The following is a 27,827-nucleotide window of genomic DNA, read 5'->3' as shown; positions in this document are numbered from 1 at the left end:
GGAGAATAAGGCAAATAGTAAGGAATCAAAATGGAAATACAAGGAGTTTATCAAAATGAAATATTTGCAGCAGGTTGCCGAACATGGGCATCAGGGAGCGTGTAGAATATATTTTCAGTGTCATGGAAATGTCACGACCTCTCAAAATAAACTCAACGATCATAACCAATGTAAGAATTTCAACCACTTAATCTCAATTTAACCTGCATTAAAGGTCCTCAATTGTATTTGAAATATCTCTTTAGATAGTTTTAGCTTCTGCTTGACGCTTCCTTTTGTTTAAACTAAGGTGGGAATTGCTGGTGGATTTTAATGGGACTGACAACATCACAGAGGGAAGCATTTGAATGGTAGTGTACAGAATTTGTCCCACACTGACGAGGGGTTTAATTACTCAAATCGATCATGAGGTGCTCATATATCTGAGTTTTCCCCTTGAAGCTGGACGCGAGCAGGAACACCCGGTCGTCAATGGAAACCAGAGAAAATGAACGGGGCGCCTGGATATTCAGCTCCTGAGATGGGACAAACTGGCCCCTCTTGGTGTCCCATTGGTAGACCTGCGTCAGTGAATAATCGCTGCCCAAGATGGCATACTGCCAGTTGCCGATGGAGACCGGCTGGAACACCATAGAGCCACGGGAAGGAAATGTCTGGACCTCCTTGAACATGGCGCCGTCCCAGCGCATCACCTTGGAGTCTCCGATGAATCTTGTCAAGCATATAAACAGCTCACCTTTGAAAAGGACACAGATTCAACGGGCTGTTTAGTTTACACACTCAGCTACTAAATCTGGATCTGAAACAGAAAGGCTCCCAAAAAACAGTTTATGTCATTCCAAAATAATTCATTGCTTGTTGTCAATAGCTACTTAGCAAAGAGTCACTAACGGATAATCTGTCCCTTTAGAAAGAAAAAAATGCAGAGAATATTATGCAGTAATGATTTATGGGCAGGTTTTATGGCAGTGGATGGTCACTTTGCCTCTTATCACCTTCAAAACGAATGCCTATGACATGCTGAGCAATGAGGAACTAGAGTGTGATAAATTACAGCTGAGAGTGTGAGTCATGAATGTTTTCATTAAATTAACCGCATCAATGGAAATGTTGGCCCTGGATCAAAGTCTACTGTTAATCACACGACACACCCCAGACTATCTTAATCTCAGCATTAATGGCAAAATGGCTTAATGGCATTTAAGTATGTGTATGGTATATGTAGCAAGGACAACCTAGCTGATACTGTCACACTATATGGTTAGAAATTCCCTGCGTGTGTACATACGCTGCTGTTCAAGCTGCAGCTCTCACCTTTGACCCGAAAGTGCTTGACAGAGAAGACGTCCTCCATCTCTGGTATGTCAGTCCTGCGGTCAAACTGCTTCTGGCTCCGGTTCCACTGGTAGACAACAGGCCTCTGGGAACTGCTGGCCAAGATCAGGTGAGGTTTGTTGGAAATCTCCAGATATTCCACATCTGTGTCCCGGTACCACGGGTGGAGTGACTGGTGGGAGTAGAAGCCATTGCCGTTCCATTTGTACACAGTTGTGGAGCCGGCCTACGAGAGGTACATGTTCAAAATGTCAAAACACAACTTACTGTGACAAATAGATTTGTAACTATAAACAGAAAAAAATTATTACAATGAATTTACAAGCAAACTGTGAATTTGTACGGGACCAAAGATGTGTGTGTGTGTGTGTGTGTGTGTGTGTGTGTGCGCCTGAGTGTCCCCAAACATATGTGAGAGCATATGCGAACATTTGGCAACACCGGGGTAATCAGCAGGAGCAGACGCAAACTGACATGCTGCAGAGGAGGACACCAGGGGGAAGGAATGGCTGACATGGCGTGAAGAGTAGTTTAGGGGAGCAGTATGCATACAAGGGGCTGGACACAATAACAGAAACACCTGCACAATATAATGCAATCAGACACCATAACATGTTTGCTCATGCCCTGATCAATTCAAGCAAAAGTAGCCCACCTTAGAGCTGTCAGCGATGACAAAGAAAGACTCTCCGTCGATCATGAACGTCTCGATGTCGTTAGGTTTGCGGATCTTCAGGATGTCGATGTCCTGGATCTTGATGAACTTGTTGGCGGAGGTGTCACGTTTGTAAATGTGCGAGCCCCCAAACAACTGGGCCACAATGACAAAGAGGTGGTTGTCGATCACCATGGGCTTGCAGACCACAGTGGAGGTGCCTATACAAGAAAAGACAGGAAAAACATTATTAATACTAGACTGATAATCATTAATACTAGAGAGACTGTTTTGTATCCTCTAAAGCGCACCTAACCACATTGACACAACACAATATATGGTTCCTTGTACCTCTACCTCTCATGTATGCCCCCAATAACTATTACACATATTACAACATTTACACAGGATTCTCCCACAACATGGATGCTGCTGTTTCCTTGTTTATAAACTCACTTTCAATGGTGTCGTAGGTTCTGAAGGTCATCTCAACGTGATCCCATTCCAGGAAGCTGCATGTCCCAGCAAACGGTTGGGCAAACACAACATATTGATCTTTACCAAAGGTGAAGGCCTCCACCGAAATGGACTCAAACTTCAGCGACTGATAGGAGGCGAACTCTGAAAAGGGTGACATGACAATGAACTCTGTCCTTTATGTTTGAATAATCCTACCATATTGACACATTCTTCAATAAACAGGCAACAACAATAAAATCAGCTTTTCAGCTATCTTGAGCGTGAAAAGGGTGAGGCGGTCGACGGAAAGCTATTGTTGGCATAATGCTGCTATGACACAGGAAGACGATACCTGCTGCGATGCAGTCAAAAGAGTGTGGCAGCAGGTCATTGAGCTTCTTCCCCTGGTGAATGGGTGGACCGCTGCAGTAGATCTGATCCAGGGTGGCATTAGTGTGGTGCATCCACTCCACCAACCACTTGAGCTTGCAGTCGCATACCAGGTTGTTGCCCCGTAGATCCCTACATGCATGGATGGATCACACGGGACACCAGTTAACAGATACATGTATTTAATGTCACTCATATTTTACTCTCACATGTATTTTAAACATAGGTGTTTTTTTCAGTTCCTGCTCACTGTTCTGCCGTCTGTCTCTCCACTCATTGGCTGCACTTTGGCTACAAGCCATGAAAGCCACGACAACAAGTGTCCTATCTCCTGAGTAGTCTCTGCTCGTCTCCCACTCAGTCTGAATTGCTGTTGACCTTGGATGTGTGTATTGAATCCACACACACACACACACACATACACACACACACACACACACACACACACACACACACTGTAGCCTGCATTATTCCAGCTGGTTGTGGCAGCCGGGATCCAATTCTTTTCTCTGTAATTGACTTGTTTACCATTTATCCCGACATTCAGGCACCCTAACCAGAGCTTTCCTCTTCTCTCCTTTAGATCTTTATCCTCTTTTTCTTTCGCCATTGCAGCAGGGAGCAGCTTCTTCTACAATCTTTTATTGTGCCCTATTTCTTTCCCCTAGCTTCTTACTTTTGCATCCTTGGTTTAGTGTGGGAATTCCTCCCCTTTCCTCTTTAAGGCTATGATCTCATAATATTACTGTATTTAATCCCACAGTTTAAGAAAAGAGGGAGAAAGATTTTGCTCAACATTTGTCATAAATCCCTTCCCACCCCTCCACAATGAATCTCTGAATTCTGTCGTTCCATGTGTCTATACTATAAACTATAATGTCAATCACAAATCAACCCAGAGTTAGATCATGTATTAACTTTAACCTTACACACACACATAAGCACCCAGAGTGAAAGACAGACTGAACTCACACTTTGGTCAAAGCGTCCATGCCCTTGAAGACATCTTTGGGCAGCGTCTCAAGGTTGTTGTAAGCCAGACTCCTAATCAACAAGAGAAGAAATAATACAGACAGTGATTGAATTAGAGGTAGACTGTCTGTACACATAATAGACATTGAGTCATTACACTGTATTACAGGATTTTCATTTGTTCTGTTTGCCAGATTGACTTGAGCAAGAGTAGAATAAACATGTTCTCATACCAACAACGCTGTGTTTTACACACCAAGCGTATCCATTACATGGAGATGCAGATGGTAATATTTTATTCCCTCAATGTTGGTCATACTTAACACTGAAAAGCAGTATTGCTCCTTTATGTTTTCAACCAACTTAAAGAGTGCTACCCGTCTCCGAAGCTGTCAAGTGGATGATATCTTTGCCAGTTAAAACCAACCAACCAAAACAGAATCAGAATCAGAATCAGAAATACTTTATTGATCCCCGGGGGGAAATTGTACAGGCCATATAGAGACATTTCATTTGTGAGCAAGGGACTGAACTCCAAACCAGAAAGAGATGTGAATGAAATGAACTGTCAGTGTAATTCATGAGGGCTGCATTATTCATTTTCTAGGGAGAGAGGCCATTTTACTTTGAGTTTGTGCAAGAGTGCACTCTCCAAACAGATGGGGATAGAGCAGAGTGGACAGGATTCCAGCAGGACCCCTGCCTGTGCCCTTTAATAATGTATTTACTCTATGTGACGCATTTAAAATGCCCTCTAATAATGCACTTATTCATCATCTTTGTGTATGAAAGTTTTCTCACTTTTCTCAAAAACAAGTGACAGTATCTATGGAACAGGAAAAGAGATCGCATATGACTTTCTGAGTCGTGTTAGCACAGATCTCAGTAGTAAATCTTAGTTGACATTTGTATCTTTTCACACATTATTGATTAATAACTGCTTAACTGTAAATGTCAGTTGTGAGTTTCAAATAGTGCAGCACTTCTGGGTCTGAATGTGGTCACTGCTTTCTATCTAAGAGCATCTTATTAAGGGTGTAGTCAAACCCTTATTAATGTGATGTCTGCTATAGCATCAGAGTTCTGTCACTTAAAGCATGCATGAATACATGCTGATAAACTGTTAAACCTCTCATGTTTTGGGTTATTTCCATAGCAGAACGTTTCCTATTTGAAAACATGATGTGGTAGGAACGACCTGTCAGAGACTTAGAGACAGATTATAGGTCACTCGGTTTAAGGTTTCAGTGCAGTCATATTTAGTCTTGACCTTCAGGTCACTCACGTTCTCACCTATCTTTAGTTTATGGCCAACTTTGCATTTCAGAAATGTGTTGTGCTCTTCTAAAACATAGAATTATTTTTTATCAATACCAATAACTACCTGTTTAGAAAAATAAAGCTATATGAAGCCTGCCGAGTTTAAGTCACAAAATCGTTCATCCTTTTAGGTCAAAAATGTGAGATCTCTGCTGGTCAGCTAAGGCCATGTAACATCCAGATCTGCCCTTCAGCAACCTGATCCAGCTGACACCTTCAGCCAGTAACCTTGGACATCACTGACAGCAGCACTTCTGCCTACCTTTGCATTTCAGACAGCGACAAAGTGATACAGGGAGAGAAAACTGGAAATCGATGCACAGTTTATGTTAGAATGCAGAGAAATCACTTAAACAGAGAATGTGAAAGGTGCAGATTGTTAATGGTAAGGGGTGAAGATAAAGTAATACATTTTAATAACTGGGGAGGATGGAAGAAGGAACAGATAGAGTGAAGCAAGTTCCCTTGAACAGGAATAAAGGTGGAAGGAAGGAAGAAAGAAAGCAGAGACAAACTAAAAACTGACGTTCCAACATAGCCACCACAGAACCAAAATACTTACAGATGTATCAGTGTTTTCAGGCCCCGGAAAGCATATGGTGATATCGATGCAATTTTGTTATTTTCAATAAATCTGTGAATGAGACACATTTCATTAGCATTATGATAGATTAAGATAGATTAACACTTTGTAAGTAATCCGCAAACAAATATCAAATACATTGTGACACTAAAAACTGAAATCCCTTTGCAGTTGTGAGAGCTTGCCAGCCAGCAATTATGGAGGGTTGTGTATCCAGCACAACCAAACGGGGGTTTTCAGTTACCTACTGCAGCTAATTAGACTTGTCCAGTTCGCTCTGATTGATGTTGGGTAGAGTTAGGCTGGGCATCAAATGAAGTCATTTCACTTTATGAACTAATAAAAATCATAAAGATGTATGTTGTCCTCCCCTAATCAGATGACATAAGTGAAAACATGTGTGGGGCTTTAAAATGCCAGCATGCATGCCAAGACTGCCTCATTCACTCAGCACGAGTGTGGTGCTGATGGACATTATTGTCCCATAATGCAACGCCCAACAGCTGAAACCAAAAATAACTAAAAAAAAAGTAATAAATGTTTAGAAAAACATTTTTGCTGGTTACTACAGTGAAGGTTTCAAATTCAAAAGTGGAAGTGTGTTTGATTGATGTTCACTGGCATCAGTTCCTATTAATACAGTACAGAAAGTTGTGTATTTTATGATCGTTCACCACACACATGTGTAAATGAAAGATAAATACTTACAGATATTCAAGATGTGGTAAACCCAAGAACGCATCCTCATCAATTAGGTCGAATACATTTGCTGTGAACAATCTGTGAAGAAAAAGACATAAAAATAGCACAAAATTTACAGCTACAGAAAAATCCTAGATTTTATTATAGTTCCCACAGCGTTCCTAAAACGCAAACTTTGTTATTGTTCGTGTTTCATAACTCAAAGGTGGACTGGGTTGAACTTCAAAACATCAGCAGTCAGCTGGGAGGAAATGTTGAGATTTGGGGTCCTGTTTGGTACTATGACAAAACCTGCCTGTGTGTCATTAAACTCATTTAATCACATTGGGATGAATGCTGCCAACACCAACATCAAGTCCCAAACAGAGGATAGTGTGAGAGTGTTACAGACAACTGACTCATTCTGCATTTCTGCCCACAGTATGTGGTTAAAGAATGAATGAAATGAATACAACAGAGAAGTGGCAGATCACTCCTACATTGTCTTCATGAAATGAGTGAAAGAGAGAAATGGATGCCTCCTCCCACATGTTTCTGACTCACCCTTTAAATAATGTATATAGTGCACCTTACTGTATCTTATTATGAGAACTTATTTTATTCACATTAACATTAACCTTACCTTACCTTACAATTCAAAGATGTCAATGCAGGAAATCTCATTTTGAAATGAAACTCTTAATGTCTATTTCTTACTGCACGCTCAGCAAACCAGCGAGTGTGTACTCCAGGTCACCTTGGCTGTAAATAATGCCACTCAGTCACTTTACACAGTTAAATTTATGCTCCTTCTGGTCACGAGCCTGCTTCTCTGACATCGGCGCTACGTTTGGGAGTTCATGCACATCCACACTGATTTAGTGTCATCTGAGCATATGGGACGACTCGTGCCAAGAACAATGTTTTTGCTGAGACAAAATGATGCTTGGTGTCAGCATGCTGTTATGTGCAACACACTGAAACAAGTGCGATTAGAGAGCACAGTTAAGCCCGACCTTGCTGTTAATTTGCTACAAATTGCTCAATAGGCTCTAGTCCTGCCAAGATGTATAATAATGGATGTCATATGTCAAACAAATTGTAAGATAAACTCCATAGTTATGGGTGTAATTATGATTTTACTGTTTTTTCCCCTCTTTTTTTCTATGTGCTATCTTTGGAAAAAAAAAAACATGTTCATTATTCATCTCTGCCTCTCTTCCCAGCAAACACTCACACACGCGCACACACACGCACACACACACACACACACACACACACACAGCTCCTCTCCCAAACCCCTACTGTTAGTCGCTGTAGCCATGTGGTCTATTGCATAATCCTGACACCATTACAGAGAATCCCCCTTTAAAATCATATCAGCCTCAGTGCAAGTCCTCTGGGGAGATCCTGCCTCATTGTCTGAACACTGATAATGAATTCACACATAGATAGATAGATAGATAGATAGATAGATACTCACAGCAGTTGCAGGGCAGGGGTGTGAACAAAGCTTCCTCCTGAGATTTCATTAAATCCAGACTTGACAAAAGATCTGAAAGGATGGAGAGCACATATTAAAGAGGAATCTATCTGAAAGTGTAATAAAGATTAGACTTGAGTATACTGAAAAGCAGAGACAGAGTATTTCCATAAGCTTTCCTAACAGTTTATCACCATATTACATGGCTCCATTCAGGAGCAAGGCCACTTACAGTGAAACGACGTCCGATGGAAAAGTGTGAGGCACGGATCGGACGTTCTCGCAGAGGGCATTATCTTTGGTGCAGGTGCATCCGGCGGGGCATCTGGGCTGCCTCACTCTCCGTCCGTCTGCTAAAGCCAAGCTGACAGCGGAGACCCAAACCAGGAGCGTCCATCCTTTCCACCCTCTCCATCCTCTCACTGCTCTGCCCCGGTATCCCATTCCGTCTGTCCCGGTCGAGTCCTATCACTCCTGCACATGCAACTTCTCGGCCAAATCCTCCACGATTTGTAAACCCCGGATTTAAAAGCCAATATTAACTGCTTCTGATTTGTTTTTTTATATATATATTTGCCTGTCTTGTTTGTTTCAGTGATATAAGCGGAGTGTTGTTGCGCTCGGGTGCAGGCTTGTGTCTATGCTTCTTGCTTCTCAATAGGAAAGGCACCAGTCCAGCGGATTCGTTCTGCAAGGCGCAGGATTACAAATGCGGGACAGACGGGGCATGAGAACAAGAGAACAGCCTCAGATGTTTGTCATGAAAAGGAAGGATCTCAACCTCCCCAAATAAAACACGCCGCTGCAGAAAACGCGGTCTATTTCTTATCAGTCTGCATGCTTACAAATAAGTTGTCTTGTAGACTCAATGCTGCAGCCATGAAAGGGAAAAAATAAAAGCGTAAAATCCCGTGAGAGAGAAAGAGAAGGGAAGAAAGAGAGAGACAGAGGACAGAGAGGGGGGGGGGGGGGGGGGGGGGGAGGCCCCAAGGTGCGCTTTTTTTTTATCAGCAGTGCCAGCTATTATTTATGCGCGCTTCAGAGCCGTGCATGGTTAATGGGAAGCGGCTATTCATGAGGCTGTGTGCAAAGGCACCTGCCTCAGTCATTCAGAGGCTTTTCCTCCCCGCTTTGGCGTAATAATGACATTAACTGTGAAAAGAAGATGAGCTTGCACCGTAGGGTTAAAAATAAACATGACACGTTCATTCAGTGATATTGTGGTGTAAGACATTGTTGGTAAAAGTATAGGACCTCGAGAAAATGATCGTTAGACAAACCAAAAAGTACTCCTGCAAAGTATTTTCCTGTTGTCACATAATGAAATGGAACAACATGCATCATTCACGGGATAACACAGCCCAGAATTTCATAAATATGTCTGCTTTTCTTAAAACAACAACGATAAGAGTCATTCATGCTCTTTACAGAATGTGTGCCTCACTTCCTCTCTCCCCTCAATCCCACATTGAGTCCGTTGTTGTCTTCAGTGGGTCGTGGAAAAGTCACGAAACACTGGACTTCTGTTCCCAGACTGTGGCGAACTTTCACCCCTGCCAGCCCTAAAACCCCAAAGACTCAATTATACAGATACAATAGCATAATGCCCTCTTTATTTTCACGCCTACATGCATCCTCTCTATATTGTGCCTCGAAATTAACGTTATGATCCCTGAATTGCCAATTAATCCGTGTAATCGGGCCATTCGTTCCTAAATGAAATGTAATGTTGTGCTCTCCCTGTGTTTTTTCGATAGATAAATAAATATTCCAGTGATTCCAATAAATATTGAAAAAAAGGGCTGATGGACGAATGAATTAGGCTTTCCATACAGGCCTCATGAAGGTAGGTATTATATGTGTGATATCATGAGGGATTAAACATAAAGAAAGCCCAATTGGGTGACAAACAAAGTGACCGCCGACACAATGAATGCAAACCGAAGACATGGCTCTCAGAGACACTTCATTAGTAGCCCACAGACATCTAAAGCCTTCAGTTTTAATGTCGCCAAAACAACGTCTTCGTTTGAAACCACACACTGGCCCCGACGACCCCTCTTTTAATGTGCACGTTAAAAGATACGACGGCTTCTTTTCATCTTTTCTCCGCCTGCGTTTTCTCCCAGAATAATTCATGAAGTTAGACCGAACGTCATCACACCGCGAGTTGCTGTGCCACGTCATCATCCGGCGACGTGCTTCTCATTTTGTAAACAACAGCCAGCAATAGCTGGAAACTAACGTGTGGGAACTCATGGATAATCTCGTGAAGGTAGCGCCTATCGTTTAATGTCGAAAATCAATGTTTATGCAAATAAGGCTGGAAGAATATTTAGCGTGTCATCTATTTGTTACTAGGCAGTTAGCAGGAAACGTTAGCCTAAAGATAAGTTAGCCAGTTGCCCAGAGGTCCCTCTATTGACATTACTCTCTTCATTCCCGACGGCTTCGCTGTTTACAGTCACGCTTTAAGCAAAAAAGTCCAATGACTAATGCTAAACCAAATGTATGTAACGTTAATTTGCCCCTCATGATAAAGCCTGTCTCAAAAGACTTTGTTGTATCTAAAAGTGGATAATAACGTTAACTTACACCGTAGATGGCGGTGATGGAGAGGAACATGTGCAGCAGATGACAATGGTGACTTTTGATCAGATTTGATTAGACGTTGGTACATGGCGTCATATTTACTGTATGGCCGGTCATAACCTGACGTGTGGGGAGGGGAGAAAACTTTGTGAGAGTGCTCAGGCTACTTTGTAAACTGTCACAGGTTATTGTGCATGTTTCTGGATGGCTGTGTATATATTTTGTTGAATATGCATCATTCTGTAAGCAGGTCTGTTTGTGTGTGGAAGTGCATCATGTATGCTTGGATGTTCCTGTGTTTCCCCAGGTGCACGGAGGTGGAGGCTATGACTCCGACTTCAGTGACGAAGATGAGCAGGGGGAGTCCTCAGAGAGAGGCCTTAAAAGGTAAAATTAAAGATAATAGAATTATATAGGCTTATTCTACCATCTTTACTTTTGTCTCTAGTAGCTTGCATGGAGACTCACGAGAGCAGACAGCCTCCTCCAGTAACACAAGCTTTTTGTATTTGTTTGTGCCTTTGTCAGGAAACGTGAGGAGGAAATCTTACAGAAGCCATTCCAGAAAGGTCGGCACTCCAAGATGGCTCACCGGAGTTTACACTCTAATGAACTGGACAGGTACGGTACAGTATGAGTCATTTAGTTTTACATTTTGTTTCATCTATAATCATAGCAGAGCTTCCTATTCATAGCTCATCTCAAAATAATTGTTATTCCTTTTTAGTCACATGCATTCACCTGCTCACATTGCGATTAATGTCAGTTCTAATAATATATAGGGATTGCCAATAGTGAAATGAAATCATTCTATCAAACTGCGATTTTATTTGCGTTTTGTGTGCACATGATGTATGACACAATTAAAATCAGAGAAACCCAATTTAAATTTCCATGTTTGAAAACCCGTCATTACTGCCACAATTAGATTCATTTCTCCATTGTCTTTGCATTACCATCCAGAGAAGATGTGTGTTTTTGTTAATTTATGCTTCTAATAAAACCAAATGGCACCATAATTCCTTTGTGTTATAATTGTATCCTGTCACTCCATTGTTCTCACTTTTGATCCATGTTTCAAAAAATGTACTTTGGTGAGACCAAGATACTCAAAACAAAAAAGAAAATGCTCATTTTATACTAAGTCATTTAGAGATGCACCCAGACATTTTCATCACACAGGACAAACTACTGGAATAGTTTGAGTGATCTGTTTTCTCTCTGCTATCTACATAATGCAATTATTTACACTCCTGAAGTATGCAATGTCGCACATTATTAACCATTCTCATTGTGTTTTCTGTGTTTACAGAGAGGAAGCCAGGAACAGAAGAGCCCACCTGATTTCAATGAATGCTGTATCCTTTTTCAATTTATCTTGATGATGATTGAATGAACTACATACATTATGCCATATACATATGTTAAAAAATCATATAAAAATCCCATATAATATGCTAATTTCATGTAGGTCTAAGTGCTTAGTTGCCTTCATTAAAAGGCATTAAAACTACTAAGGAATGTGGGACATTTCAGTTGTTTCTGCAGTTCACAGTGTGCAAAAGTTAACACTCAAAGAGAGACAGACCTTAAAGCAGATTTCTCCAGTTTGAGCGACATAAGAAGTTTGTCAGTGACTACATACTTTATTACGGAGGACAGATGGCTGACTTCAAGCGCTCTGTGTGAGTATTGTGTCTCACAGTCAAGCTTGACAATCAGTCATCTGCTGTCGCTCTGGGCTAAAACGAATGAGAATGCATTAACCATAACAGACCGTTGGTTATGCATTGTTTTCTTCCAATAATATTTTTAATTACAGATTACACTAGTTCTCTTTATCTGTGTGTTTGTGATTATAAGCCTTCTTGTTTAATCTTTCCTTTCCCTCAGATCCAAAGACAAAACAGATCTGGACGTGCTGCGCGAGAATCATCGCTTCCTCTGGAGGGACGAGGACGAGGACGATATGACATGGTGATCATCCACAGTCAACTTATCCATGCATGCTGCTCCAATATTCAGTGTGCTTTTGATTATTGCTCTTTTCTCTTCTGAAAATGTTTATCTGTAAAGGAATTGTAAGTATGTTGGAACTCTGAATCCACAAGAAACGTGTGCTTATTAGTTAGTCAGTTAGTTTCAGATGTGTTTGTGTTGTCTTCTACTTCTGGACTTCCTCTGTTACAGGGAAAAAGACCTTGCCAAGAGGTATTACGACAAGTTGTTCAAAGAGTACTGCATAGCTGACCTCAGCAGATACAAGGAAAACAAGGTGGGATAAATGGCCAGAATGATTTATTGATTGATTTATTACCCAGTTTAAACAGAAACACAGCAGCAATAGGCGTTCAGTAAATGTCAGACAATGTGAAAGCACAAGTGGCTCCTGTCGCCTCATGATTATGGACGATTTTCAATATAGTGGCTCAACATTTAGAAGATGTCACAGAAGTAAAATGCTGAAATAAGAATTGAGTTTCAGACAAGAAATTAAAGGATTTTTTTTGTGTATCTGTGCTGTGTTGTTATGAGGTTGAGCCAATGTTGTCGGAATATTCAGACATACAAATAACAGTATGGCAGAATCCTAATGATTGCGTACGTATGTTATGTACTCCATTAGGAGGCTGGCATTAGGAGGTGAAAACATAATTTCTTATATGCTGAAACATAAGTTACAACATTTACAGAATACAGAGACAGAAAGTCATACAATGAGTATAGAGAGACACCTCACTGCTGCCAGGACTTGGCAATATGATCCATTTTTGCACTGCGCTCCAAAATGACACTAATTGTCCCAGTGGTGGTGCCATGAGTAAAGGTTAAAATTTTATAACTCAGACGCTAATCTCCACTGCTACTGGCCCATTTAAGATAAATGCTAGGGGTTTGATGTGTTTTGGCACTGTGCTCTGTCTCTCGTGATCACTGGGCCATTCTGGTGTGAGGCCAAGCTTTAAAACTGACAATATGTTAAACCCAAGGGCAGAGTACTTATGGCTCCATAGCTGCACTGTTTGGTCTGATGATGCTGTACTCTGTTCTAATCTCTGACAGATGCCATACATATATAATACATAACATGTCAATTAAGCTGTAGTTGTTAGAGGCACTATAGTTACAATTAGAAGTGTCATAACTTAAAACCTATCTGCTACATAAATACAGATTTCCTCACAAATGATTCTAATTTGTTAATGGTTGCAAATGCAGGCGTGAGTTGCATCATTCCTACAAGTTTAGTCAAATTTTGATCAGTTGTGTTAAATGAGGTGTGGCAGCATGTTGATGCACCCACAGACAGTGTGCTATGAGAGCCGTGTAAACGCACTGGCAGAAATACTAATGACTGCATCATCTGATCACCGATCACCCCAAATTACATTTAGAGTAAGGTGTAAATGTGTATGCAAAGCATCCATTCACAAGAAAACATGATAGACATTTTTGTAAACAATGTCCTCATCATTGTAGCTGTTCCCATCTTCTGAAGCTTTAACATTTAATTTTGATCTGTTATGATGGAGTGGTTAGGCTGCTGCAGCAGCGTTCAGACCCTGACGCACTGAATTATTCCACTGAAACAAATGCTAATGCAAATCGAATGCTAATGACTATTCAAAGACATATACTTTATAAGCTTTACAAGTTTTACAAGCTTAATTTAAGGTTTATGTGATTAATTTAAGGGAAAAACATAAGTAATTTATTCTGTGTGGCTGTTTCATTGTTAATGATCTTGATAATTTATATGGATCTATTTAAATTTGTGCCCAACAGTTTGGATTTCGATGGCGGACTGAGAATGAAGTTGTCTCTGGCAAAGGTATGGCATAGCCCAAAATTATCCTAATTTACAACACTATGCAGTAAGTATAGTGATCTTAATTAGAGATAAACAAGATTAGGATGGAGAAGTGGCGTGTCCCAAATCCATACTACATGCTAATTGTAAGCAGGTTTTTAGTTTATGTAGTGTGTTCATACTGGAAAAGTGACAAAATGAAGTGTACCCAAAGCAGACAGTATGCATACTAAATACAGACGATTTTTGAGCGTGCTGAAATAAACTGTGGATGGTGGTGAAACGGCTCCCGAAAGATACAAGATTTGGGACACAGTTGTGTCTCCTGTTAACATGCCCACGAAACAGTTCACAACCTTCTCCACTAGATGGCGACAAAGATAAAGACAATTTAAGCAGCCGTACATAACATACTGTGGATGCTCCCCAACACAAGTCACTCCACATATAAGAGTACGAGACTAATCTGCTTGTTTCATTTTACTTTGACTTGTTGGCCTGTCAGAATGGCATCAAAAAAACCTTTCAAATATTTGACCTGTTACTTGAGTTTTCTGTTTGTTTTCTTGTTTACTCATTGCTCTTATTTGCGCCATTCAGTTATTGATTGATCTGTTGATTCACCACATCTAACATTTTGGCTTCCTGTTTATGTTTCACACCCAAAGAAAAACCTCATTGTACCTCTGCACTTGTGATGGAGCCTACCTTCGACAGTTTGGCAGTGCTTCGATGACTACTGTCTATTAATTGTTCAGGATTAGTACAACACCTTCTCTCTGTCCAGCGCTCCTACGTGTGACAGTGACAGACATTTATAGGTTTACCTGGCTGAATAATATCAGCAACTCAGTGAGGCTAAAGTTGCCTCGACTGATCATTGATATGCTTTGAGCCACACAGACACACTTACACTCGCACACACTTATGTTTACATCAGTGCAGCCTCACAAACATACACAGTATGTCTGAGAAAGCTGACTAAGCCAATATATTGTTCCAGATTAAGACTGTGTAATCCTGGTCTCTGACAGTTCACCCCTTGTAGCAATACTCTACAGGAAGTGGGATTAAATCAGGTCAGAGGCACCTCACTTCAACTGTCACGTCTGTGACTTGTCTACGTTAATAATTCCTAGGGAAGTACTTATTAAGCACTATTTAGAGCACGGGACACTAAACTCTCCAGTGAAATCAATACTAATCCAGTTCTGTAACGTGGACCCAGCGTCCTCATTCAGAGGTGGAGAAAACACTGTGAAAGTTAAAAGTGTTTGTGTTGCAAGTTAAAGGTGAAAGAAGTGTTTATCATGGACTCAGTATGACTTGAGTTTGTTTGAGTTTCAAAATCTGTTCAAACTGCATCATCACCAAGAAAGCTTGGTTTATGGTTCAATTAGTTACACCTGGATTAAATGTTGTTAGTCCAGGCTCAGATATAGTGCTCATCAGATGGCCAGACTCCCTACAGGCTTAAAATGAGACAAGACTGAACTTTTCCCCAATCAAACTGATCCTGCATCTCCTTATTAGGGGCACCGCACACTCTCGCTCTGCCACAGACACCTTTTTGGAAATCGTCCTCTTATCGTCTCCTGCTATCTGTGCACTTCAGGTCAGGTTGGTATTAGGTAATGCCGACTACTCAATCAATCAGGTGGATTATGAAGAGCACTGACCTTTCTTTTCATGGACACAGTGTGATGAGGTGAAGGAATGTGCAGCGCTAAAAGCTTTCCTTCTCTCTTCTGTTAGAGGTTGAAATATTTTTCCTTTAAAAAAAAAAAAAAAAAATGGAGGAAGAGAAGGGAAAGACGATGTCCTTGAATCAAGTACATGAGAGCAGGATCGCATGTCATCCTCCCCCAGGAGTCGTATGTTTCCCTACATCTTAAGGAAGAATGAGATTTACTTTTACCTCCTGCTCATCCTCCTCCCTTTTGTCTAGTCCAGAAACATTCGTACCTCTGAAAGATTCACATGAATTCTTCCAGCTGTGTATGAGAATGCCAGAAAGTCTTTGAGCTCTAAAGTGAGAACACCTACAAAGAGACCTTAAAGGTCCCTGGTGGTTTTTTTTGTAAAGAAACAAAAATTATTTGTTTCTCACCAAAACACATTGTGTGTATTCTTGAGGTCTAACAAACAGGTTAAATCATCATTGTTCTATCAGTGTTTGCTAGTTTACAGTTGTATTTTTCCCTACCTTCATTTCACCTTGCTATGCTTCTTTGTATGTTACTGCCACCAACTGTTGATGATTAGAATAGCGTGAAAATAGTAGCAGGAGTGTGTATCCCATTGTCTGCATATGCATCTTTGTGTGCACATGATGTAAACAAATCAGGGGTCCACTAGTAAAAACATTGCTCCATAGCGCTACTAGTGGTCAAAAACTTCACATGGTACCTTTAAGTCATGTAACCAAACTCCATGTAATTCCTTGCTCACATTTACTGCTCACTTTACACATCAGCACATAAGGATATGATGGAAGTATTTTGCCAAATATCATCTTTGCTTCAATATGTGAGGCATGTTTTTTGTAATAAGATAAATCCCTCTTTGAATGAGCATATTGGATATTAAAATGTCTTAAACACTGGAGCAGATATGCATGTGGGTTGTAAGACACGCAGGCGCTTCATTCCAAGTCATGTTTTTCTGTGCGTTTCCCTTCTGGTATAAGCTTTTATCTTGCTGTCAGGAGGAGGTTAAAGGCCAAAGGTAGTTGAGGCCCGGCTTTTTTTTTTGGTGGGTCTCCTGTCAAAGTAAATGGACTATGGTCTTGACTTGTGTAACTTTCCTGTCTTTTAAAAATGTTTTTAACATGCTTCCTACCACACTTTTACTCACTGTGCAGGAATCAGGTTTGACCTACCTCTGCCGCCTTTCTTTAACTAACACTGTTAGCTGGAGTGTGAGGCCACTTTAAACCTGCATTGTGGCGTCATGGTTGACTTGCTGACTTTAGATTTTAATTAATTTTTAATTGTCATTTGGATTTCAGTTTGTGACACAGCATTTGTACTTGTTTTTGATGCATTTCAGTTTTCTTCCATTTACCAGTCAGATCCTACCTGTGCTCCATCCTTAGACTTATTTGTCAGGTTCACGTACAGCATGTAGTCTGCTCACAAGTCGTCTTATAATATCCTGGCAGTTTCCCTTCATTTGCTGTTTCTGTAAAATGAAAACGATATCCCAATTTAAAGGTGAGATCCTCTCAGTTGCTCTAGCCTGGTCTGGGTTCCAATATATACAAGGTTTTTAAGGATATTCTGCTGGACTCTATTGTGCCAGACAAAATAAATCAGCCTTGGAGAGGTAACTGGGTGTATTTTAAGTGTTAGAAATGATAGCTCATTAGCCCACACTCACACTGACTGCTTGTCAATGTAAAAGACAGACATAAGAAGGCTCAATCTGATCAAGAGTCAGAGGTGGGACTGTGTGGTTGGAAAAAGATTCAGTCTTATGGATGCCGGTTACGTTCCCAATATTTGAAAAATCTGCCTGGGGGCAGTGAGTGTGGACCATTCAGTGTTTCCCACAGGCTGAGAATTTATTAAAGGTGGTCGACCCCGAGGAGGGGCCGGGGTAGGGGGTGGTGAGTGTCAAGAGTTGTCTGGAAAACAGCACTGAATTCACAAACACAATAACTATTGCACATGAATGCAGCATTCTGACAGACTTCTCAATCAGGACTGTACTTTTTTAAGGAAACAAGAAATGATTTTTGGTGGGTGCAAATCTATTTGTTTGGGCTATATATGTATGGCCAGCACTGATCATTCCTCTTATTCACTACTCTATGTACCTTTGCAGCAGCATTCTACACATACAAGGTACTCACTAGCCTGCAGTAGAAGCTGATGAGAGTATTTGGCATCTTCGTGATATAATTTATAGTTTTACAACGGCAGCTATTCTTGAAAGCTGTGACATTAAAGGAATAGTTTGACATTTTGGGAAGTACGCTTATTCGCTTTCTTGCTGAGAGTTGGATGAGAAGATTGATACCACACCACAAGCTACAGCTAGCAGCCAGTTAGCTTAGCCTAGCATAAAGACTGGGAACCGGGGGTAACAGTTAGCCTGGCCCTGTCTGAAGGTAAAATCCACCTACCAGCATCTCTAAATCTCACTAATGAACATGTTTAATTATCATTTGTTTAAACCATACAAAAAACAAAGTGTAAAAATTTGTGAATTTATATAGATTTTGTTACCTTCGTACAGATCCACTCTTTATGCTAAGCTAAGCCGACTTCCTGGCTGTAGCTTCATACTCGCGCACAGACACGAAAGTGGTATTGATCTTATTATTTACCTCTCGATAAGAAAATGGAAAAACGTGTTTCCCTAAAATGTCAAACTATTCCTTTAAATAAGATCAACTGTCAACTGGTCTCATGTAACAGAAATGTATCCACAGCCATCTTGTAATAAGCAAGTGTTTGCAGTCAACTTGACGTGTTTGGTATAATAGCAATAGCGTAGTCAGAATACCCCATGAACTTTAATGAGCAGGTTCAGTGATAATATTTTTTTCTAAAAACAGGCCTAGATTCATAATAATGTGTTGTGTGCGTGAACTTTTAACATCTACCCCAGAGTGAATAAAAAGTGAAAGAGCTCTGACTCAGGTCACTGCCCTGCGACTTCATCCAGTGAATGTTAATCATGCAGCCATCTGTCCTGTGGTGTATCAGTCTTGATCTCAGGCTGCTGGCTGGTGGCATTAGTAACCATTGACGTAAAAGGACAGGAGTTTCCTCTCTTAACGGGTTTACTCAGCCAACCTGATGCCAGCTATTTTCATGGAGCATGTGAGAATCACCTGATGTGTGAGGATACCCACTACTTGTCAACAACAAGATCCTTTTTTTCTAAAACATTTACATGAGCTTTTGTGCAAAGCTTATTTTGTAAACTATAGATGCCCTGTGTGGCACAATTTTAAAAAATCTGCTTTCTGAGCACAGCAGCAGTGACTGAAGTTGTGCTTATTAGCTTTCATGTGGGAAAATGTGGGACCAGGGGGCTGAATCAGAAATAAGTGAATAATAAGAATTGTTTCCTGACCTTGATTATGATTTTGTTTTTGACATTTATTTCAAAAGAAGTTGTCCAGAAACAGATTTCTATTGACTCCTCCGCCACATTTGCGGTTGTGAGTAGCTGGAGGGTTAGACATATTCACACTCTCCATGTTGTAACCTTCAAATATATCACATTCTTTTATATTCGACACTGAGCTGCATCTCTGCAGCAGCGGGGGGATGCTGTACCTTGTTCAAGGGCGCTCAGTTTTGTGTAGGCAAAGCATAGACTTTTTCCTCCTTTTTTTGTACAGATAAAAGCTGGTGTGTGTACAAACAGTTTGACTGATTTATTTCTTTATGTGCGTAATGGAGAGAGTAGGATGTATTGGAGGAATTCCAGTGCGATTGTACTTGACGTCACTGATGATGGTGAAGACAGGATTCTCTTAGGCACATTTCACCGCTTATGGCGTCACGTTGGCACAGAGTGGTGAAGATGGCCCGGTCCCAAGTCACACCCATATAGTGTCAGAAAGGGCCAGTCATTGAGGACTTGAAGGGATACGCTGGCATTTGCAGTTTGTCTTCACTTTAAGACATTTTAAATGTAGATGAACATACAAATAAAGTGTTTATTAGTGTTCATTAAAAAACAAAACACTTCATTTGAAATGATCAATTTAAGCCATCAAATTATTGCTGTTTTTTCTATGATAAAGAATTGGTTGATTTATTAATGAATGTAATATTTAGCCACGCTGGCAGTGTGGTTCTAGGTATGGCAATGGTTTTGCAGTCCACCACTTTGGTCCAGATTGGAATATCTCAACAGCTATCATTCATGGTCTCTATGCCTTTTGATGGTATATAACTTCAGCCCCTCCCAAATAACCCCAGTCAACTTCAACACAATCCAGGGCTGGAGCCAGAAGTGTCTTTTTTAGCTGACGTCATAGATCCTTAATCTAATACAGCACATGAAGGGAGACTCTGCTCTGTGACTCGAGTGGCCTGAAGCCGTGACTGCCAGCGTCACCTCACCTGAATGTTTATAGAATCTCGATCTTAGGCAGGCTTTCCTCACGCAGAGCAAGACGGATTTTTCACCCATGTGCCAATAAAGGACTGCTCTGACGCACTCGCTCCCTCTGCTACAATCTGGAGGAACCCCCAGAGACCAGATCAATGCCACCTTAAGCTCCTCGTGGGATAATAGGCAGGCTGTGCAGCGGCTGAAGGGAGGCCTGAGGGGATGAGGGTGAGGTGAAGAAAGGGAGATGAGAAGGAGCAGGGGGATAAGGGGGAAGGGGTGCAGAGACAGACGGAGGGGGGTGAGGGGGAGCAGTGGGGTTTGGAGGTTGCCTGACAGAATCTGAAGTGTTTGGAGATTTATAGTCTGCATTTCTTAATCCTAAAATAACATATTTGCCTTTCGTTCTATACTAGTCCCTTCTACTTGCGTCAATTCTGTTATTTTTTAATTCTTAAATTCTGTCTACATCATGCAGTAAATCTTTTCACACAAGGTTATTTGTGCATTCACTGTCAGGGTTCTGACAGAACAGAAAGTTCCTCAGAAATTGCTGTGGATAAGAGACAGATGGCTAAAATATCATGTGAATGTAAATGTCATTGAAATATATCTTTGCATGTATATAGAACATGTGCTCTCTGGTCCTCTAGGTCAGTTCCAGTGTGGAAACAAACGTTGCGAGAAGCAGGAAGGCCTAAAAAGCTGGGAGGTGAATTTTGCCTACGTGGAACATGGCGAGAAGAGAAATGCATTGGTCAAACTCAGTAAATACTCAGTATTTCCTCTGGTCATTCTTTGTAAAATGTGTGTGTGTGTGTGGCTGTGGCACGGTGGGGGTAAGACCCGGCTCATAATAATCCTCCTTCTGGTATCATACTGCAGAAAATCCTGTTAGAATAATTACCGTAATTAGAGGACCCACCAGTCATAGTGAAGTCAGTCAAGCAGGAAATGACAAGCAAGCAAGTGCAACAGGTCACACCCAGACATGTTGTTTCTCCTCATCAACTAAAAATGTTTTCCAATTAGTTGTAATTTTGAATTCAAGTCCTAAATGTTTTGACAGTAATTAAACATTGTCTGGTGACCCTGGAGCATGAACTTAATACGGCACATTGGAGAAATGTAATGGATAAGGGATGATGTTGGAATTAATGAATGAACATGGATTAGAGTAATAGATTTCTCAAAACACCTAAACATTAAATTTCACAAAGTTGCAAATCTTAGTATGTTATTATAAAGAGTGAGAAAACATCTTTCTGAGAGAGTAAAATAGGAGTTCCACAGGGTTCTGTCCTTGGTCCTCGTCTCTTTAGTTTATATGTAAATTATTTACCAGAAATACATCATGGTTACAACATTAATTTAGAGTAAAACACAAAAAATTTGCTTTTCATTCATGAGTCAACCCTCACCAGAAGTTGATAAATCAGTAAAGTAATAATAAATAACATTTAAAAGCTTATGGTAAACTATCAAACAGGTTTCTGAAGTATAATGCCCAACTACACACATGTATATACATGTATCTGTCAAAAAATATATATTATCAGCACAACTTTGACCTCATCCTGCTATTGTTTTTCATACTAGGACTGTGCCCTGAATGCTCTTTCAAACTCAACTACCACCACAAGTAAGCTAACATACTTTTCACCTTTGAGACATTTTTACATTAAAGATGTAGATCTTTGGGTCTGCTAGAAGTAGGGCAGGTCACCATGGACAGTCAGCACATTATTTTGCAGCATGCAAGGGTTTAGGATTCGAACCACGATTTATGTCTCCCGCCTGACCTTCCAAGTCAGACTGTCATGATTATTTATCACATTTCTTATTTTTACAGGTGGAATCTTGACACAACTGAATGTGATGTTGTAGCTTTAGCCTGTTATGGATGGAAATCTGAGTAAAGATGACTGTAATCTGTCAAAAGTCAGGCATTAGATATGCAATACCAAGGCTTTTTACAGTTTGTTAAGATTCTAAAAGACATCCACCGGACTTTATAACAAAACTGTATAGTTTTATAGTATAGTTTTAAAATGCTTGCCAAGATTCTTTCATGTGCCTCTGAAAGTGCCTTTGGTCCTGAAGGATTTCAGGTGATGTTTTTATTGTGAAAACAGTTTGTTCAAAGTGTGATTCTGTTTGTAGGAGGAAAGAGGTGAAAGCAAAGACAAAGACTAAAAGGTTATCGGAGGAGAACCAGGAGCCCCCACAGAAGAAGATGAAGAAGAAGAAGAGGAAGAGATCGTCTTCACACTCCAAGAAGCACAAAAACAAACACAAGAGGCAGAGAGGTAAGACTCCTCTCCTAACCAAATAAACTGTCCCATTAAATAGGGCGGTAATCTCATCAGATAGGAACAGCCTGTGGGAGCAGCCTTGTTTATGTTTTGTTCTCGGAAATTATATCATTCCCATTTTTCTCTTTTGTTTGACATTATTATTTTGTAACAACTCCCTTTTGGTTAAAACATATCTTATTGTATAACTCTCTCTCTGTTTCTGCACAGATCGCTCCGCCTCTTCCAGCAGCTCAGGGGAGTCGCAGGACTCGGACAAAGGTAGCATTCATAACTCTCACACACACACACACACACACACACACACACACACACACACACACAGAAGTACCTCCCCCATTTACACACATTGGACAGTTTATGATCTACTCCCCCAGGCCTCTAGGCCGTCACACTCCTCCAAACTTCTGGAGTGAAAACACCCTGACAGTCCTTTCTGGAAACACATCCATTAGCCGAGTAGTTAATAGTAATAGACCGACAGCAGCTCTGCTTTTGCTCAACTGGCTTTCTCAGCATTCCTCTCAACTGTTTTGCTTTTTTCCTTGTCTTTTTGCCCTTCATCATGAGCAGCATGAAATGAATTATGTCTTCACCCCTGTGTCCCTGTTCTGTTTATTCCACAGTCTGGATGGATAGGTGGGTGGATGGTTGTAGGTGTAGACAAAAACAAACTTTCTCTGTCCATAGTACATGTCATTGAGTTCAACATGAATTGGTATCCACACACAAACACACTTTCTTTCTTTCTTCTTATTCTTTCTCAGTCGCACATGTTTGAAGCAGTGGTTGAAGGCTGCACTTGATTCAATGCAGGAATCCGAGAACATCATGTTATTTGTGAGCGATGCATTCAGCGGGGGTTAGGGGATTTAAGGTTATGGAAGCACTGTTTCCTGGAAAATAGCACCCATCTAGGGTGGTTTGTGAAGCTAACCCATAATTTTTATTTGGTTTGGCCCTTGCCAGATTTGGAAATGTTAGGGGGCAAAAATATGCCGCTGGGCCCCTATTGCCCCCCCCATTATACCGCCTCATGATTAGGTAGTAATGCAGTTGAGACTGAATTATTCCTAACAAATTGTAGTAAATCAGATTACCATAAGCCAACTGACCCACCAAGGGTTTTTTGGGGTGATGGGTGTCTGTGGCCCAAGCTTTGCCTGCTTTACCCGGTTAGTAATTCAGACTGTGGATTGGACTGTGAATTCAGACAGTTATCTCTTTCACTAAAACATAAAATGAACCCTTCCATAACTTTACTGAATGGATTCACCTCTCCCAAAGCTGTCATTGGTATTTGTCTATGATTCTTAAACTGAGAAAATACACAGCTGCTACTCTGGAAACATACAATTAGTTCACTAGAAACTATCCACCAAAACTTGTTTCTGAATAAATATGTTTACGTTAATGTTTAGTTTGCTTCCTGAACATTAGCTGATAGGTCAGATACATCTCTGGCGAAGGTGATTCAAATCTCAATTGGTTGTTTCCAGACTTAAATCTCTAAGCAGAAACTGAGCCGGTCAGATGACTTTTTTGCCATGTGAGGCTAGCAGTGAAGACCCTGACATTAGAACTGATGAAGGTCAAGGGTTACTGGTCGACCTAATTTTCTGTCCCGGAAGTGTGACTGACAAACCTCTGAAACTCTCCCACTAGACTCTGAAGCTGGCGATAAGCCAGAGGGCCAATCGGAAGCCGACCACTGGAGAGGACCCGCCCCTGCAGTGGAGGAAAAGTCAAGGTGAGGTTAACAGCTAACGTTCATATTAAAGCACCCCCAGTAAGCTGTTGTAAAACCATCAGAGACAGTCTTTACCACTTAGCCTACAAAGGTTACGCATCTCTATATAGCACAGTATGTAGACCACTTAGATACCCCGCACAAAGCTGTTCTGAACTGTCAGGAAAGTCACTAAACCGTTAACCTGCTCCTGTCACGCTTCTCCTGACTTTTGGATTTCTGCTCTCAGAGAGATACAATGTTACTGAAGAGGTCGACAGTACGAGGTGTTTATTCAAGCACAAGTAGTGTATGAGCGAAACTCGCCTCTAGTCATTTGTTTGTATTCTGTACCAATGTTGGTGCTCCACATCATTTCATATTGTCTAGAGCCTGAATAAAATGTAAATGAGATCTTTAAAAAAAAGCATAACGCTAACTCTGCCGGAGTTAGTCAGGGGCCACCCATACAACGCATTTAACAGTCAGTGTCGGCACCGTGCATGACAGCAACTAACATTTCTGTGATGTTGTTTGTTTTATCCGTCTAGGGAGGAGGAGTTTGATGAGTACTTTGAAGACATGTTTCTTTGACTCTGCTGGTATCAGCGGCAACCCTGCTGTGACTACACCTCCTTCCACGCGCCACTGACATTAAGCGTGTTCTGTTTGAGTCTTGTGTTTATGTAGGTTTCTCCAACTGTATGTGCCATTACTGCTACAGAAATAAACATGATGTTTACCCTGTACCTGTCTGAGTCTTTGATTTCCATGTCTGTCATCATCTCCGGTTCAATCTCATCACTATCACGGTGGAAAAGAATTGAAAATAGTTGGTATGCAGCATGGCTCGAGGGATGGCTATGTCCGTCTGTCAGTCTGTCAATTTGGTGCAGACATTTATGTTCCTTTGGGATGAATTGTCATTACTATATTGATGCCTTCACTTTTCACAATATTGCTTAATAACTAATATTTGAAAAGATAATGACATTCCCTTAAGCCTCAGTTATACTTTGTGTTTAGCACTAATTAGCAGCTGTTAGATGCTAACATGCTGATGGGAACATGGTTGGTACCTGTTTTAACATCATCAGCATGTTAGCATTGTCATTGTGAGCATGCTAGCTTGCTGACGTTATCTTACAGCCTCACACACCGTTAGTAGCTGTAGACTTGTTAGTGTTACCTAAAGTTATCCCTCATTAATTGAATCTGCTCTATAGATTCGATAACTTTTCCACAGCAGCACTCTAGTAGTAATCAGTCGTTAATACATCAAGCTCTCTGCATTTACAAAAAGACAACAAGGATTAGCTCGAGAGGTCCCTCTGGCCGATTGAAGCGCTGCCTTGACTTTAACTTCCAGAGAGGGAAACTGCGTGAGGTTGCTGGGAGATTATAGTCCTTGGCTTAAATAAAGACAATTCCTCTACCTCTTACTGCTCAGTCTGTCTCGTTATAACTTTCTTCTCAGCTTTCTCGGGAGGTCATTTACCGTGTGATTCATGGCAATGTGATCTAACAGGTGGTTAAGTGTAGTAAATGGCACATTGAGTGATAACAGCCTGTTGTTTCTGAGTGGCGGTGGGAGATGATGTGGCCCCTGGCTGTACTTGTACACCTGGATGCATTTACAGTTGATCAATTGTGTTGTCAACATCTGTTTTTCTTGGTTAAAAATTCTTGCCTTCACATGTGCGCACATTTAGAGCCCTTATAACAACCCCAAATAATCTCAAATAACAACACCTTTTTAAAATGTAAAGCTCCCCTTGCTGCCATGTTTAAGACACAATACTTGAAAAATTATTTGTTTCGTATGGTTTTTCCACAAAAAGTTAATCGCCAGTTTAACATACGTAAAATTAAATTTACTCTTTCTCCTTCATTGCATCCAGAATATATGAATATGATGATGATTAACAAGTTAACATTCATATTTTGGTCGTGTTGGCGCAGAGGTTGACAAGCTGAAGTGTCCCACAAGATTTCACTCGAACCACACACATACTGGAGTGCACTGCTGCAGCAATGTTGCTCTTGATGTCAGACATTTTTTACTCCTTTCATTCATCATCTTCTAAATGACTGTATACTTGTTAAAATAATGACAAAACACTAAACAATCATGCAGAATCTGCAGACGGCAGGACACGGGATGCAGAACAACATAGCCAGACAACACTGTATCAGGCAGGGATCAGAACCAATCCACTGATCCTCTTTCCCCAGAGGCTCATCCAGCTTTGGAGCCTCTAAGATCCCTGCACGATATATGACTAAGAACGAAGCACTGTCGCAGCTAAGCCCAAGGCTTCATTCTAAGAGTTCATTCTCTGTCTAACCTTCATGTGTTCATGAGTCAAGCGTGAATTGAAGTATCACCTCTATGCAAGTGCTTCTTGATTGATTTTCATATTAAGAAAAAGGGATTTTCTTTATTATTGCACCTCCATAAATTCCTTTATTTGCTTACACATATTACATCTCATGACACATACATACAGTAGAGGTCATTCAATACGTCAAATGATAGATTTCTAATGTCTGAATGACTGGATGATGGATTAGTAGAAAGTATACAGTGTATTATTTGGTATCTCACAAAAGATCCTTGAAGGAAAAGCAAGGGGCCATTTCTTTTAATCACTGGAGACAGATCTGGTGGTGTAACCATCCATATAAAATGTGTGCAACAGGAACAAAGAGGTATATTCATGGTTGAATCATTAAAACGTATCACTCAGGGGTTGATTCAGTGAATGTTCTTTGTGCAGTTTTGGCTCCAGTAATCACAACAGCTCCTCGCTTCACCTCAAGCAGCAGAAAAGGAGTTTCCAGGTAGTCCCAAAGCCATTCTGATAGGATTAAGTGCCTTTGATTGATGCCCCGTTGATTAGAGGAGATGACATTGTATAACAGGAGGTTGAGAGCCTCAGCTTGCCTTTGCACCCGGGAGGGACGTTGCTAAAAGTGTTTCAGAAAGTTCACGGGAGGGGTGCGCTGTCGACTTGGATGCCTGATCAGATCAAGTAATTTCAGCTTTACATGGAGAGGTGTTGTGGGGAGATTCACACTGAGTTGACAGTTATTGCGCGATTCATCACACTGTTGCGTCAGTGACGAATGAAGCGGAGGACTTTGGCCTGTCACACAATCAATGATGCTACAGCTGCATCAGCCACATAAACACAAGTCGTCTGCACATGCATATAAGGCTTTGGTAGCCTGCTTTACCTCCTCTGTAAGAAGGGTATTTAAAGTCTAAAGCTGCGTGGATCTCAAACGCTGGCTGGCAATCAAATCCTATCAAATCTTCTTACAGGAGAAGTAGATCTACTGAGTCCTGTTTGACTGACTCTTGCCTCCTAAGAAGAATGTTTCTTTTACTGCACATCCTTCAAATCAGTTTTATGCTTCA

The 27,827-nt window shown here is 40.9% G+C and overlaps 2 protein-coding genes across 2 annotated transcripts; one reads left to right on the top strand and one right to left on the bottom strand.

Annotated features, from left to right (window-relative positions):
* Window positions 1–386: 386 nt before the first annotated feature.
* Window positions 387–8,322, bottom strand: lgi1b (leucine-rich, glioma inactivated 1b). The gene is made up of 10 exons (XM_070926882.1): window positions 8,111–8,322; window positions 7,879–7,950; window positions 6,423–6,494; window positions 5,694–5,765; window positions 3,812–3,883; window positions 2,802–2,971; window positions 2,447–2,611; window positions 1,991–2,211; window positions 1,315–1,561; window positions 387–736 (listed from the first exon to the last, which is right to left on the bottom strand). The coding sequence occupies exons 1-10, from the start codon at window positions 8,320–8,322 to the stop codon at window positions 387–389; spliced, it is 1,653 nt and encodes a 550-aa protein (XP_070782983.1).
* Window positions 8,323–10,075: 1,753 nt separating this feature from the next.
* On the top strand, window positions 10,076–25,144 carry fra10ac1 (FRA10A associated CGG repeat 1). Its single transcript, XM_070927221.1, has 14 exons — window positions 10,076–10,153; window positions 10,778–10,857; window positions 10,999–11,091; window positions 11,783–11,828; window positions 12,079–12,155; window positions 12,364–12,447; window positions 12,661–12,745; window positions 14,257–14,302; window positions 21,013–21,126; window positions 21,959–22,001; window positions 22,523–22,668; window positions 22,885–22,935; window positions 24,340–24,424; window positions 24,955–25,144. Exons 1-14 carry the CDS (start codon window positions 10,136–10,138, stop codon window positions 24,995–24,997), a joined length of 1,011 nt encoding a protein of 336 aa, XP_070783322.1. The 5' UTR covers window positions 10,076–10,135; the 3' UTR covers window positions 24,998–25,144.
* Window positions 25,145–27,827: the final 2,683 nt, after the last annotated feature.

This window comes from Enoplosus armatus, chromosome 20 (assembly GCF_043641665.1).
Source record: "Enoplosus armatus isolate fEnoArm2 chromosome 20, fEnoArm2.hap1, whole genome shotgun sequence".
In the NCBI taxonomy this organism is placed as follows: domain Eukaryota; kingdom Metazoa; phylum Chordata; class Actinopteri; order Centrarchiformes; family Enoplosidae; genus Enoplosus; species Enoplosus armatus.
Note: the sequence above shows the minus strand (reverse complement) of the source record. Positions and strands in the feature narration are given on the sequence as shown.